The sequence below is a fragment of the Centrocercus urophasianus genome, unplaced genomic scaffold, assembly GCF_019232065.1.
Source record: "Centrocercus urophasianus isolate 14NV4802_14NV808 unplaced genomic scaffold, USGS_Curo_1.0 seq_43, whole genome shotgun sequence".
Lineage (NCBI taxonomy): Eukaryota > Metazoa > Chordata > Aves > Galliformes > Phasianidae > Centrocercus > Centrocercus urophasianus.
This window is the reverse complement of record NW_024885011.1, coordinates 1,904,778-1,919,825: the sequence shown is the minus strand read 5'-3', so window position 1 is coordinate 1,919,825 and position 15,048 is coordinate 1,904,778. Positions and strand designations below refer to the sequence as shown.

Here is a 15,048-nt window from a genome sequence, read left to right as displayed (position 1 = left end):
GGCGGGCCGTTCCCGCAACCCCCCGGGGTGAGCGTGTCGGTGCGGGTGTGAGCGCGGGTGCGTGTGTGTGAGTGTGCGTGTGTGCACGCTCCACTCCGGGGCTTTGTGAGAGCCGCGCGCATCAGTGGTAGGAGGGGACAGAGCCGCTCCTGCGGGCGCACCGACAGCCCGACTCCGCAGGTGCCGCCCGGCTCGGCACGGCTCGACACGGCACGGCTCGCTTTGGACCCGCACGGCTCGGCGAGGCTCGGTTGGGCACGGCTCGGCGCGGCTCGGCTCGGCACGACGCGCTCACTACGATGTGCCATGGGCGGCCGCTCCGGCTGAGCCCCGGGCCGCAGCCCCCCGCCCCGCTGCCCCTGGGGCCGTAGGGCCGCGGCCCCGCGCCCTGCCCGACGATGACCCAGCCGTGGCCGGCGTTCCGCGGCGTGCTCTGGGAATACTGCGCGGCTCTCCTGCTCGGAGGCTTCTGGGGACACTGCTCGCATGGGATGCCTCATGTCATCCGGATAGGTAAGCGAAGTGCGGTGCAAGGGGGGTGCGGTGCGCTGCCCCGCCCGGGGATGGGATGCGGGGAGCGGGGCTGGAACCGGCGCGTCCCTGCACGGTGCCGGGAGGGAGCCCGGAGCGGGGACACGGGGCGGTGCGGGGCTGTGCAGTGTAAGGGGGAGACGGAGACGGTGCCGGATCGGAAGGGGGATGCTGAGAACGGTACGAGGAGCGTCGCGGTGCCCGGTGCGAGAAGGGATGCTGCGCCCCGGAGAGGGGGATGCTTTGCTTTGGAAAGCGGGGTGCCGTGCCCGCGGGATAAAGGGATGCTGTGCTTTCAAAGGGGGGGATGCTGTACCCCAAAGAAGGGGATGCCGTGCCCCAGAAAGAGGGAAGGCTTCGCTTCTGGAGAAGGGGATGTTGTGCTCCTGAAGGGGGGAATGATGTGCCCCGGAAAGGAGGATACTGTGCTTCAAGAGTGGGATGATGATGTGCACCAAGAAAAAGGGGATTCTGTGTCCCGAATAAGAGGATTTTGTGCATTGGAGAAGGGGACGCTGAACCCCGGAGAAGGGGATGCTGTGCCCCAGAGAGGGGGACGTTGTGCCGGTGCAAGGCGGGTGCTGTGTGGCTGTGAGCAGAGATGCGAGCCTGCTGCAGGAGGAGCGTTGTTCGGAGGAGCTTTAACCCGGCCAGGAGCAGCCCTCGGGCACGGGGTGTTGCTGTGGGGCTGCGTAGGGCAGGCAGTGCTGGAAGCCGTGCTGAGCCCGCAGCCTGCAAGGTGCTACGGCGCTGCGGGGGGCCGGGTGGTATTCATTAAATAGCTGAGGTTCTGGGGAAAATTAATTTTTAATGATGTTACATAAAGTAATTGCACAGATAACAGCTTGGGAAAGAGGCTATGATCTTTCTTTCTCTAATTAAACTAGATGCAGAAATGTGTCGTGTAAAGAAAGTCTCTGATTCCCTGCTACATCCCATGCACTTCGCCATCAGTTCACATCCACAGGGATTTGCTGTGTGCCCATAACAGCACTCGGGACAGGGTTACTGCCTGCATGGGGACCAGAGTCCAAGCTGGAGAAAACAGTGAAAACCAAATAGATTTGTGGATGTTTTTTAGTGTAAAAAAAAAAAAAAAAAGAAAGGACTTGTTTATGCTGATGTGAATGCACAGCAACCATGGGAAAGCCAGAAAGAGAAAAATGCCAGTCCTGAAGGGCGGCCGCGTTCTGAAATATTGCCATCTCCAGAAGGGCTGCGTGAGTGCATGGCCCTGGCATGGACTGCAGCTTGAGTCCTGCAGGGCACACACTGCTCTCCTGTGCTGCTGTGAGCCATGCAGATGTGCCCTGCATGTGCTGCAGCACCCCGAGTTGTGACGGGAAAGGTGGATGGGAGATACCCTGAGAGCATCAGTGCTGCTCACGGGGGTGTTTGGAGCCTGGAGCATCCCTGGGGCAGTGCTCAGCTCTGTCAGATTTTCTAGGCAGGGCTCAAAGCAATGGTACAAAAGGATCCGGGAGATTCCAGCAGGGAAACTGTGCCAGCCCTTTCCAAAATGCTGTGGTTGGGCTGTGGCTCTGCTCTTCCTCACCACAGGCACAGAGCAGAGCAATGTCAGCACCAAGGCTGCCCCAGGAGCAGCGCCGTGCAGGGTTCTGTGCAGCTCCATACAGACCCATAGAGCACCATGCAGTGCCATGCAGCCCCATATAGCTCCATACAGACCCATATAGCCCCATGCAGCCCCACTGCCAGCCACAACCAGCAGCTCAGCCCCTCTCTCAGCCCTCCCTCCACCGCTAAAGCAGGAACAGAAGGGTCAGAAAGGAGCTGGAATGGGGCTGCAGGAAGGTCTGCATTTACCTGTGCTCTCAGCTAGAACTGGAATAATTCTGTCTTCTTTCACTGGGAAACTGCGGCTTCTCCCCCCCTGCATTCATTTGTGCAAAGCTGCTCTGGCTTTCCAGTAATTATTTTAATTATTAGGCGATGCCAAGAACTGGAGAACGCTTACATAAGTATTGTTTTAAAGCCGAAAATTAAAGCGGAGAAAACAGGTGACTTTCCAAAGCTCCCCTGTTTTCCCATGAAGCTGACAATTAAAATAAATACAGCGGGGCTTTGGTTCTTTTCGAGGAGACATCCAGGAAAGGAAAGGAAGAGCTAAAAGCGCTCCTTCTCTCACGTGTGAAATATAAATATTTAATCTACACATCTAACCATAATCTACGCAAACACACGCACAAAGAAAGCCTACCGCCGGGTTTTGTTGTTCAGAGGTAGGAGTTGGGATCTGAAAGCTTTCCCCCAGCAGCTGTTTAATTATTATGCAATGATAAATATTTGAAAACGCCGCATCAGAAAACAGCCCAGCCATGTGCACGGGGTGCTGCTGTGGCACTGGGCTGTCCCAGCTCAGGGATGGATGGCCGGAGCTGGATGTGCAGTGCTTCCATTGAAGGTGGCAAGGCTGGGCTTGGTGCTGGCGTGGGGAAGCAGAGCCCATCCCTGAAGCATTGCTGGGATCCACTTGGGATGACTGTGCCAAAGGATGACCCGTTAGCAAGACGTAGTGGCTGAGATTAATAGGAGATGGTGCAAGCTGCAGCGCAGGAGCGCTCGGCACGGCCCTGCTGCTCGCGTTGCTGGAGGCTGCTCCCATCTGCACCCAGCACTGCGGGGCTGCGGGGCTGCAGCTCAGCCATGCATGGGGATGGCAGCAGCTGCAGCCCTGCAATGGCAGAGCCACCCCCACCCCACTCCCTGCCCTCCTCTGTGTGGATACATTCCATTTTTCCCTCTGGTTTTAGAAGCAACCACCCGCACCGTTGCCTCTTGGCTCTTTTCCTGCTTTTGTGTTTTCTTATATATATATATTTTTTCCTTGGGATGAGAGCCCTGTGGTGCAGCAGCAGCAATGCCCAAGGGATGGGTGGGGATGGTGATGCTTTGAGAACGTGGGCTCTGTTCCTCAGAGCTGTGTGCACCCAGGGAAGGGCTGCACACCGACTGCATGCTGTGCAGAGCAGACAACCCAACGGGATCGGAATCGGTGCAGGAAAAAAAAAAGAAAGAAAGAAAAAAAGCATTGATTATTTTATATAAATACACAGAAAACAAATTCCGTGGATAATTACCCTCCGCTGTGTGATTGGCTTTTTGGAGGCTCATTACGCCCGCCTGGAATTTAATTCTGCAATCACCTTCCCACACACTGCAGGCGAAATTGCCATCAGAAATAAGGCAGCACTGGGGGGAACTGGGACCTGGGGGGCACTGAGCTCCCAGGTTCAACGCTGCACAGGGACCCCCCTAAGCTGTGTTCCTTTGGGGCTCTGCTGCTGCATGCTCCCTGCTGCCACTAAAAGGCTTTGTGATCACCTTCGTGGAGGTTTCTCCTGCAACCCCACCTGCATTTGCATGGCCGTGCAGCCACTGCTCGAGCACTGAGTGGCACGGGGAGGTGTTGTGGGTCAGGAGATGCTCTGTGCATCAGGCAGCTCATCCCAGTGCTGTAAAACTGTTTGGTGGTAAATTAATTCTGAATACATTTGAATAACAATGTTACCTCTTTATGGCGGAATAGCCTAATTGTTTGATCTCAGCATCCTCACGGGAGCACGGTGCGGGAAATGAAGATCAAACCACACGAAAAGAAATAAATAAAAGGAAAGGCAGAAAAAGTAACCGACCCCACTCCATCGTGGGGAAAAAGTGGTCCTGGGATGAGCGGAGCTGCACAGTGCCCAAAGTCACAGCTGTGAGTGGGACCTCAGTGGGGCAATGCACGGGTCTGTGTGCACGGAGGGGTCTGTGTGCATGGAAGGGTTTCCCTGCATCATTGCAGCTCCCACCCCCAGCTCTGCGCCGTGGCTGTGCCATAGAGCTGCACGCTCGCCGCGCGTTGCAGCCAGAATTCTGCTCCACCACCAGCCTCTACTGCCTTCTGGATGCTCTTCTTGGCGAGAGCAAATGGAGGCTGATGCTAGGAAAAGATTTTCTTAGTTTTCAACATGCATGGAACGATAGCAAAAGCAAAAAACTGCACGCCCTGCGGTGCTGCTGGGATGCAGCAGTTCTCCTGCCCGGCCCCGCAGCAGCAGAGGGCACTGGTTCCTCGCCATCTCCCACTGCTGGGGGTGAAGCAGCAGCTCCAGCCACCTCCTCCCCTCCAGTGCTGTTGCAACCCTGCATGGGACAGCGCTGCCCGAGGAGCTGCCACCAGAGTGCTTTGTGGGGACAAAGCTCCAACCAAACCCGGCGCTGCGCATCTGTCTGCAGCACACCTCCCAAAGCCTCCTGATCCAACGTAAAGCATTTCTGCGCCGGTTTTGCTGCGCAATCTTGATTCCCTCTTTTTGGCTAGAGGATTAATGCGATGCTGTCTAGACTGCTTTCCTCTCCCTTCGCATGTTCTGAAGGTTCTGAGGAAGGCAGAGCACACAGAGAGCACCTGAGCTCCACAGAGGTGAAGGCTACAAAGGGAGGGCGAAGGCAGGGGCTGCAGTGAGGGCTGTGCAGGTGCTGCTGTTGGCAGTGGGACAACGTGCCACTGAATACTGCAGCTTCCATGTCCTTAAAAAGGGGTTGGTGAGGCAGGACTGCCTCATTTCAGATGGATGTAGCGTGATGGGGCTGCGCAGCACTACTCGTGTTCACTACCAATAGCAACAGACAACGTGCTTGCTTTTAGCACTCATAATAAAGCCCCAAATAGGCTCAGGTCGTTACCAAGAAGCAACAGCTCGCAGCACAGGGCTCTGCTCCCAAAGAGCAGCCCCATACAGGAAGGGGCTTCCCCTCATGTACTGCATCTGCAGGGAGCACTGAGCACCACACAGCCACGGATGAGACCATTCTGCTATGGCTGTGAGAGGAGATAACCAGCAGCACCCTGCTCTGATGCAGACACCACTTCCCAGAGCCGTGCAAGACGCAATCCACAGCACTGCTCTGAATTTCACCATGCACGCACCAAACAACTCCGGAGCCAGAAAAGCATCCCCGTTTAGGAAGCCTTTAAGCATACACATAGACCAGCCAGCACCGAGGGAACAAAACAAAGCCTTAAAATTCCAGAAGTGTGCAGATGAATTCTTGAATTTGCACTTTGCTCATTGCTGGGAAGTGGGCACCAGGGAGCCCAGTATAGGGCGTGCAACGCCGGTGTGGAGAGCATTACAAAGGAGTGTGAGGCTGATGGATTGAAATGAGCCTTCTATTCTTCACATCTGCAAACAGCAGCTTTGGGAGCATTTGCTGGTGCCACCGCAGCACTTCAGACCATCACAGTGCTTCGGATGTCCAATAGGAAACAGGAAAAGGCTGCTGGCTGCCTCACAGGGGCCACTGGATGCTCGTTAGCTGGTAATGACATCTGATTGTGAAGGAATCGAGGTGAGCAGGGCAGGGCGCTGAGCCCCCCCAGGTGTGTGGGGACATCTGCATTCCTAAACCAACAGCACCAGTACTGCAAAACCCAAGTTTCATTAAAGATGGCCACGGATGGTGAGAAACCAGCGAGAGCTGTGGGCGGCTTCACTTTAATGAATAGATGGCTGTCATCTCCTCCTTATCTCCCAGGATGAAACAGTAAATAAAATCTGGTATAACCCACAAATTTAGCTGAGTTATGACTGTCTATTGGTACTGAAGTGTTAGACTGGGTGGTTGGTTTTGCAGTGAATGCAAAGCACTCAGATGTCAGTGATTCTAACAGCAGCCATCCAGAATCCCATCCCTGCAGGTGGGTGAATACAGCTCAGGCGACACCGGCACAGCACAGGTTTGCTATGGATGAAGCAGAGGCCGCTGAGCAGAGGATCCAGAGATGGGGTGGGCAGAGATGCAGCACTGGGAGCTGCACCCAGTGCCTGGATTGCATTCTTATATCATATCATAGAATGGCTTGAGTTGGAAGGGACCTTGGAGATCATCTCATTTCAACCCCGTGACAGCCTTAAGGGTGCTCTGCTCCTTGCTGTGGATTCCAAGCTCCCTGCAGTCCCTCCCAGCTCAGGGTTCTTCAACCCTGTGACCCTGGGGTCCTCCTGGTGATACTTCATCACCCCAGGATCCCCCCCAGCTCTCCACTCAGCTTTCCATTCACCTGCACGAGACAGATCTATAATGTTTCCTCTTTCTTTCCTAACACTTCATTCCTAGCACAGCTGGTGATTTATGGAATAATCCATTTAATACATTGAAGCGATCCATCAGTGCCGGATAATCAATCCAGCTCATGATTTTAAGTGTGCAAGAGTGTATGATGTGGACTTGTGTACATATTTTCACCCCGAATCGCACCGTATCGTTGTCAGACCAAATAAAGTCTGCCTTGCCATCTTCCTTTCCCAGTGACTTTTGTTTATGGTGTGTAAAAGAAAATCACAGCATTATATTACACCTTGTAAGTTTTACGGTGCTTGAGAGGTTTATGCAGTATGAATGTAAAGGGCAATGCAATAATGCAAAGGGCAGTGAGACATTTTTAAGCGCAGAAGGATACACAAGGAGCTGCAGAGATAAATCTGGGTGGATAATCATCCCAAAGTGTCTCTCCTATTTATGAGATAAAAAGACATTGGCTGCAAATCATGCTCCCGGTCATTCCTGCCCCGTTCTCTGGCTCTGCTTTGCATTACGGGCAGCTCAATTGTTCCTAATGGTGTTCCTGCCCTGGCACACATCCCAGCTGTGCTGTGCCTGTGCTGCCTCACCCTGAAGGATGCTGCAGCTCCCAGTGCTGACGGGGCACGTCGGGTTTGCCCAGCTCAAGGACTTGCTTACAAGGACCTCTTTGTTGCCCTCTGTGAATCAGAAAGGGTTCATCCAGAGAATGAACCGTGGGAAGAAGCAGAAGGAATCCCAATTAGCCAGAATGCTGCTCACAGATATGAGGGGTGAGCTGGGTGCTGGATGCTGGGAGCCTGCTATGAGCTGAGCTGGGTGCAGAGCTGCACACAGGAGCAGCTCCAGGCATTCAAGCAGTGATCTGTGCTGGGACAAACCCCACAGCACTGCTGTTAGGATTTTTAAACAGTGAATAGTGAAACTTGCTCAGATTTGAGTGCTCAGAATGCAGCATTCATAACTGCAAGCAGAGCTAAAGACAAAATGCCATCAGAAGCTCATTTGCTTTGTGAGCTCCGGAGGACAGAAGTGCTGTGACCCCTCTGGGTCTGATCCACCTCCACACGCAGTGCTGCTACAGCTCTGAGCTGGAACAGGGACCCATAAAAAGGAACTTCTTCATTTAAATTTCTGGTCTATAAATTCTTTAAGACTTGCTCTTCATTTATGGGGAAAGAAAACCATTTTCTTCCCCACTTTACGCACTTTCCTTCTTAGGAATTTTTATTTCTGCAAGATCAGTTTTTGTCGCCTTTACTTTGAAGAAATTCAAAGTGAGTCCTTGGGCACTCAGCTCCGGGGTTTGGCTCATGGTGTTTGAATGGAAATGGGCTTTTACATTTCTTTTCCTACTCACCTGCTTCGCAGGGAAAGCGCTGCCCACAAAGCGTGCTGCATCATCTTGGATGGAGCTGCCATCATTTCAGACTCACACAGAGCCCACCTTTGCAACAGCATCACCTTCAATTAGGGCAGAAGTTATAAGTAAAAATATCAGATGGAAACAATCCTCTGCTCTTCTACCTGCAGCCCTGGTGATGTGTTTTAACAGACAGGAGTAGTTCTGCACATGCACCCATCTGCTGTAAACTCATCAGTAACAACAGCTATCTTCCACTGGCTTCATTTCTTCATACATTTACACAGCAGCAGTGATTTGAGGAAAATCAGGAAATATTTCCCCTTCTGCAGCACGACTTTATATCTCAAGTGTGGCCATTTGAGTTGTTGGATCCGTCTCTTCCAATTAGGAGGAGAGCAGTGGCATGCTAAAATCTGCAACCCAACCTGATTTGTATGTCTTTATCATTACATTACGAACCTGCATTTAATTTTCACACTTTTTGGAGATGATTCTGACCTGATTAACTTCCACTCCCTTTTTTTCTCTCCCTGTTCCTGCCCGGATCCAAAACCCCCTGCACACCCCCAACTCCCATTCATGCAAAGCTCCCACCACTGGTTGGAACCCCACACTGCTGCATGCCTTTAGCCCTGCTGTTGGAATTTCTGCTTATGCCAATGCTGAGAAACAAAGTGCTCAGTCTGTGCCTTTATTTCCCACAGATCCAGCCCCTGTGGGTGACACAGCACAGCCCAGCTCTGAGTTTTGGGGGGATGATTCCCCAGTGCACACAACCACATCGCCCAGCAGTGGGCCTAGGCTGCATCCCTGAGGTCACTCAGTGTGCTCATATATCAATTTGTGCCTCGTGAGTTCGTGGGAAAACCTATTTTGCTATGAAATATGGAAGTTTATGCCAACAGGACCATAATTCGTAAATCGTTCTGACAGCTGCAGTTTGAGAGAAAGCACAGAGAAACTGGAGCAATAAACCTCGCCATTGAGGGAGCGGACCTGGGAGTCCTGCAAAGAATTCTTATCCCAGGTTTATTTATGATCACTGCAAAATTTTTGCATTTTACTGCTAGAAAATTACTTGTAAACCCAGCAGGGAACGGAGGATTTTTCCTGTGTGAGCGTGATACTTCAGTCTGATTTTTGTATGTACATTTCTGTGACCAGTTTAGCCATCGCTTTTGATTTATAGCAACAGTAATTATTTCTAAATAGTCAGGATGTTCTGGGGTTAACCACTGATTTCAGTCGGCAGAATGGAGGCTCTGACAGTGATGGATTTCAAAGGGGATTGGCTGGCGGTGCGCTGCCGTTTTTCCTCTGGATTGCTTTAATGGTGCTAACGGCCTCTAATGGGGAGCACGGATTATTTATGTTCTTCAGTAGGTCCTCATTAATTTCACAGTGTACTTGGTTGGAGATTCCCAATTTCTTGGTTTCTTAATTAGCTCTTCAGGTTCGACAGTGCAGAGCAGTGGAAACGAATTCTGGAAGTACAATGCATTCCGAGTCCCGCTCAGAAGTAAGGTGCTGCAAAGACTCCTTGTGCTCTGAGCACCTCATCTGCTCAGAGCAACAACCCCGAGAGCAGGGATGGATGCAGGATCAGCAGCATGCATGGTGGCACCTCCCAGGTGCACACCTCCTGGCACAGATAGGCGTCCATCCATCAGGGAATACAAAGCCATGAGGATTCCCTCCCCTGTGTTGGACCCTTAGGGGTCACTGACTCCAAGGAGAAGGGCAGGAGGATGGGTGGTGGCAGCTCTGGGGCCAATCGTGTCTCCGAAGTGTGCTCCCAGCACCATGCATGCATCCAGCAGGGCAGCACCCATCCACTGCTTCACAAGAGAACTCCTGATAGCAGCATCACAGTGCAGAAGGCTGTATGAGGCTCAAGATCAATCTTAACAGGAAGGTGAAGCCAATCCTGAGTTCCCCATCGCCGTGGTTACTGGGCTGGCTGCACCTGCTGCTTCTGGTGTGCTGCTCCAAACCTTTCTGGTGGAGGCAGGGGGGCCAAGCAGCCCCGTTGCACATCCTTCCCTTCTGCAGTGCCCCGGATTTGAGCAACAGCCACCAGAACGTTCATCAGACGTTACAGTGTCAGCCACACGACTAACTGCATTTGGGATTGTAATGCAATTTGTTAGAGCTGCGTTTCCTTTACAGACCTTCAAAGCCTTATTTTTAGAGAAGTATTTTTTGATCTTTCACTGGCTCCCGTTCTGCCCCGTATCAGACTCCCCACCTGGCTTTGAACAAATGACTTTGCTCTTCCGTGCTTCAATTCTGTACTTGCCAAACAGGGCTAAGCCCACCCCATGCTGCTCTGGGCTGCAGTAATGGGGAGGGCTTTAAAGCGTGGGCATGGGAATGGAAAGAGCTGGGAGAGACACTGATGGTGGTCTGAGGCAGAGCAAAGAGGCAGAGCAGGCACAGCCCTACTGAACAGCACAGGCTGCAGCCTGGGACTCTCTCATTTGATTTGTTTGGGGGGAAAAAAGCACGTATCCTAAACACGCTCGACTGCTCATTTATTTTTAAAGTCATTTATTGAAATGTAACAACTGTTTACTCAACATGGGACTGGAAAGCCTGAAAACATACTCTTAATAATCCCTTGGTATTTAACTGACGTACAATAGTCTGAGCTATTACGTCCCAATTATACAGCCCAATATTACAGCCTGCTTGAGACGTGTAATTAGCAAGGAGAAGGCTCTGGTGCCCAGCTCCTGCTTGGGTCCATGCAGTGCTCAGCCCTGGTCATGGGCACAAGGAGAGCCCTGGGGATGGCTGCTCCCATCGAAGGACTGCTCTGCCTCTCAGAAATAGGAAAATCCCGAGCCCTGTAATGTCTGAAAGAGGAAGTGTGCTTTGCACACAGCTTTGTGTGTCACAACGTGACGTTAATTCCTATAAGTGACCTTTTGTGTTTGTTTTTAATTGTCATCCAGAGACTCAACATTAAGCTGTCTGGTGGTGTTCAAGACCAGGTCGGATGGGGACCTGGGCAGCCTGCAGGTTGGTGGTCCTGCCTGCGGCAGGGGGTTGGAGCTTGGTGATCCTTGGGGTCTCTTCCCAAGACATTCCATGATTCTATGAAATCTGGGGACTGCTTCAAGGATGGGGTGTATTTGTCTGTTCCAGTGCTTACATACAGCTCCTAATTGTGGGGCTGATGACTCTGCAGGTTCCCAAATTGTGTCCGTCTCACCTGGAGGTGGAGATCAGTGCTGTGGGTACAGGGAGAGGAGAAGTTCCAAATTGAAAGGGAACTGCAACATCCACTCCTTTGCTGTTCCAACCCCTCTAAAATAATGTTTGGACTTCATGTATTGCTAATTACATACACTGCTGTTCTGTGCTACTTAATGCCAGCCAGTGATGGATGGTCTATAATCTTATATAAGAGAGAGCACATTTGTTTTCTAAGGGTAACTGCACACAATCTGTTATTGTATAACGCTGAATACTTTGCGGGTTGGTGCTTTTCAGCACTGAGCATACAGCCAGGCCTCCCTGACAATAACCCCCATTAATCAGAGCCTCCCTGGGCTGCAGCACTGAGGACCACGACGTCTTCTTTGCATGTCTAAGCCGGCCGGGATCTCGTTCCGCAAAAACCTCCCACCGTTTTTCCCTGCTTTTATTTTGCTTTATTTGCTTTAAATGGGAAAGCACCCTCCCGGTGCTGCTCTCATCATTTCAGTCGTGGCTCCAATTTGTCAGCGTTTCCACTGCTTTTAAATGAGCAGCTTGCAGGGGTGGGGACAGCTGCAACTCGCTGGGAGAACTTCACTTAGAGAGGGTTTGGCTTCTTTGGTTTGCACAAGAGCTGCTGCATGCCCAAAGCTTGAATCAGTGCAGCCCCTTGTCCAGATCCTGAGATGGATTTGGGGGAGAGGTGTTCTGAAGGCACTGAGGAGATGGAGAGCTGTAGGTGAAGGTCGCACTGAGCTGTGCTGCACAGAGGATGGATTCCTGCAGGAACGTAACTTCTGCTGCTTCAGCTCGAGGATCCGTTGCTGCACTTTGATATGGCTCAAACTCACAGCTGCTGTAAGCAGGTGGAAATAGGGCGAGCCCATCTCCCTAGGAGAGATGGAGGCTGTGGCCAAGTGGGGGTCTTTCACTGCTCATAGGTAGCAGCTATAGGATGAGAGGCGATGGCCTCAGCTTGCTCCAGGTGAGGGCCAGGTTGGGTATTTCAGGAGCAATTTCTCCTCAGGAGAGCAGTGATGCTCTGACACAGGCTGTGGCTGGCCACGACCTCGTGCCATTGTACCAGCATCATTTCAGCTCCGGCTGCTCAACGCTGCTTAGGAGGAGCAGTGCCTTCCTTCCCTGTGCCCCCACGGCTCTCCCAGGTTTCACCACTGAAAGTTTTTGGGTGTCCTCTTTTTTTTTTATTTTTTTTTTTTGCACGGTACGTTTCAAATGCTTCATTGTCAAACTGCTTAAAAGCCCTTATTTATAAAATGTGTGCGTCTCTTTCAGCTTAACTGAAAAGGCATTAAAATAACTGCAGCTGTGGAAAGAATAATTACAGCGAGTTTTGTCAAGGACTCTCTTGTCTGATGTTGCCATCTGTGACATGGTGAATGCAAAGATCATTTTAAACATAGGCAGTTAATGTAGAGAATAATTTGGGAGCTTTTGATATTTATGGTAAATTATTTAACTTTACAGTTTGGTTTTATGGCCTCATTGTTCCTCGTAGGATGGATCTCTGCTCTCTGTGTGGTTCTGCACTTTGATTTTCACTTTGCGATGGAAAAGTAAACTGCTGCAGAAGTAACACTTTGCACCTTGCAGAAGGGGATGTGGCACTAATCAGATTATTTTCATGCTCTCCACCACCATCCTTGATGCTTTTGAAAGAATCTTTGGAGAGGAATGTTGTTATTGACCACAGGTGTTAATAGGCAGCCCTTCAAGCATGGGCAGCGCCGGAGGCTTTGTGAACACCGTGATTTCACATCCATTTTCTCCATCTCTTAGCATTTTGTTTTTAAGGCTCACACTATGAGGATATTGCTGCATCATGTCCTTCACCAGCTCCCTAACTGCCAAATTAAGAGCAGTGAATAACTGAATGCCAGAAAGAAGAGGGGAACTCGGATTCCCCCAGAGCTCTTGGCTTCCCCAGGGCCGCAGCTCCTGTTGGGTGAACATCACAGCAGAACTCGGACCGTGGTTCTGACAGCTGAAATTGCATCCGTCCCCCTTTGGAATAGGCACGATATCAAAGGGAAGGGAGGAGGAGGACCTCCTCCTTGCTCTGACAGCCCCTTCCTGGCCGCTGCCCATGGCTGTGCCCGCTTCAGCTGCTCAACATCTGGCCGTGCCCATGAGCTGCAGTGCATCGCCACAGCCAGCAGGCAGTCTGAGGGCACGAGAAGCAATGTGTGGAGAGAGGCATTGGCACGGCCCTGCAAATTTGGCACTGCTGGATACTCACAGTATTTCCCTTGCTTGGCATCCCCCCGTGCACACAGGACATTGCCCTTTGCCAGGTGGGAGCCTCCCTGAGTACGTCCACGCTGCAGACAGCAGTTCTTTGGTGGACACACAAGGAAGCCAGGAGCCAGCAGTTGTTCCTCAGCTCAAAGGGCTCTTCTCTGCACCCTCCCACCTTTTGTATATATGGAAGAAAGTCATGGAGCACTTGCTCTGCATTGGATGGAGGCGGGCAGTGCAGGAGTGGGGTGAGTGGGGTCGGGTGATGCCAATGAGGTGGAAACATCCCCACCTCCACACTGACATCAGTTCCCATCTCGTAGAGCAAAGACACCATCAGCTGTTGGTAACACAATGCTGCTTAAAGATGTGTTGTATGGGGAAAGCCCTCCTTTGAAGACCATAGAAGCCTGTGCCAGCAGCGTGTGCTCCTTTTGTCCATACGTTCCCTTGCTGTGCACATAAAAGCACAGATGGCCGAGCCCTGCAGGCGGGCATGCAGCTGGGAGGACACGTGTGTGTGTGCATGTGAATGCACACTTGTCTGAGGGAGTGGGGGCACGCGCAGCTCTGTGATGTTGGTACGTCTGAAGGAGGAAGTGACACAATTCCAAGCTTTGTCATTGACACAGGCACTGACTTTTCTTGGTACAACTACAGCATGAAGGTGTGTACAGAGGTATTTGTGCACAGGGCAGCCCGAAAACATCCAACACTGTAAAGCTCACCCACCAAGACCTTGGTGATGTTGGTCTCCCTTGGGTCCGTAGACCAGACAGTAAGAGCAACTCCGCGCTCTCCCATTCCCATCACTGGCTCTGCTTTTGGGTCTGCCAACAGACACACTGATCTGAAATACTTCCACATTCTCTGAATGCAACCCTGTAGCTGAAAACAAGAGGAAATGGAGCAAGCCATTGGGATCAGGCAGCTCTGGGATAGGCACTGAAATGCCATGGGGCCAAAGCGCCCTGCACGACGTCCGTCCAAACGCAGTGGATGGCAATGGGAGATGGGCCCAGGGGCTGCACGCACTCAGTGCCAGCAGTCCTTGCACTCTTTGGCTTCTTTTCCCCAAGCCACCATCCTCATTAACTCAAATTAACGTTCGTACTGCCAGATCTACTGGGACGTGCCTCCCAGACTCACAGACATTTCTGTTATGGTCAGGATTAATCACAAGGGATAATTAGAGTATTAAATGAAATAATTAGAACGTTGTGACTCTAATAACCAAATTCATTGATATCAGCTCCTGAGAGAAGGCAAATACTGCACAAGTTCTGATGGATGCCTCCAGCTGAACTTATTTCTCTTTGCGTTTTCAATTCCAGCACTCCCAAACGTTGGCCACTGCTGCACGAATTTCACTGTGGGGCTGGAGGGGCTGCAAGAAGCACTGATGCTTTGTAGCACCAATGCATGTGGGCTCCTGCCTATGTTCTGTGTCTGCCAAGGAAGAAATGAATGCACAGAAGTATTATGCAATTGCAAATAAGGAAAACTGTGCATTCTGTGAGCCCACACAGCAGCGCATGCAGCGCTGCAGTTGCTGCTGCTGCAGCTGTCAGCATCTCAGACATGGGAATGCAGAG

The 15,048-nt window shown here is 51.6% G+C and overlaps 1 protein-coding gene across 1 annotated transcript in view; it reads left to right on the top strand.

The window, feature by feature from the left end:
• Positions 1-398: 398 nt before the first annotated feature.
• Positions 399-15,048, top strand: part of GRIK3 (glutamate ionotropic receptor kainate type subunit 3) — a 68,897-nt gene continuing 54,247 nt past the window's right edge. Inside the window, exon 1 of the mRNA XM_042833909.1 lies at positions 399-513. Coding sequence (XP_042689843.1) covers positions 399-513 — 115 coding nt within the window. The remainder of the gene's footprint in view (positions 514-15,048) is intronic.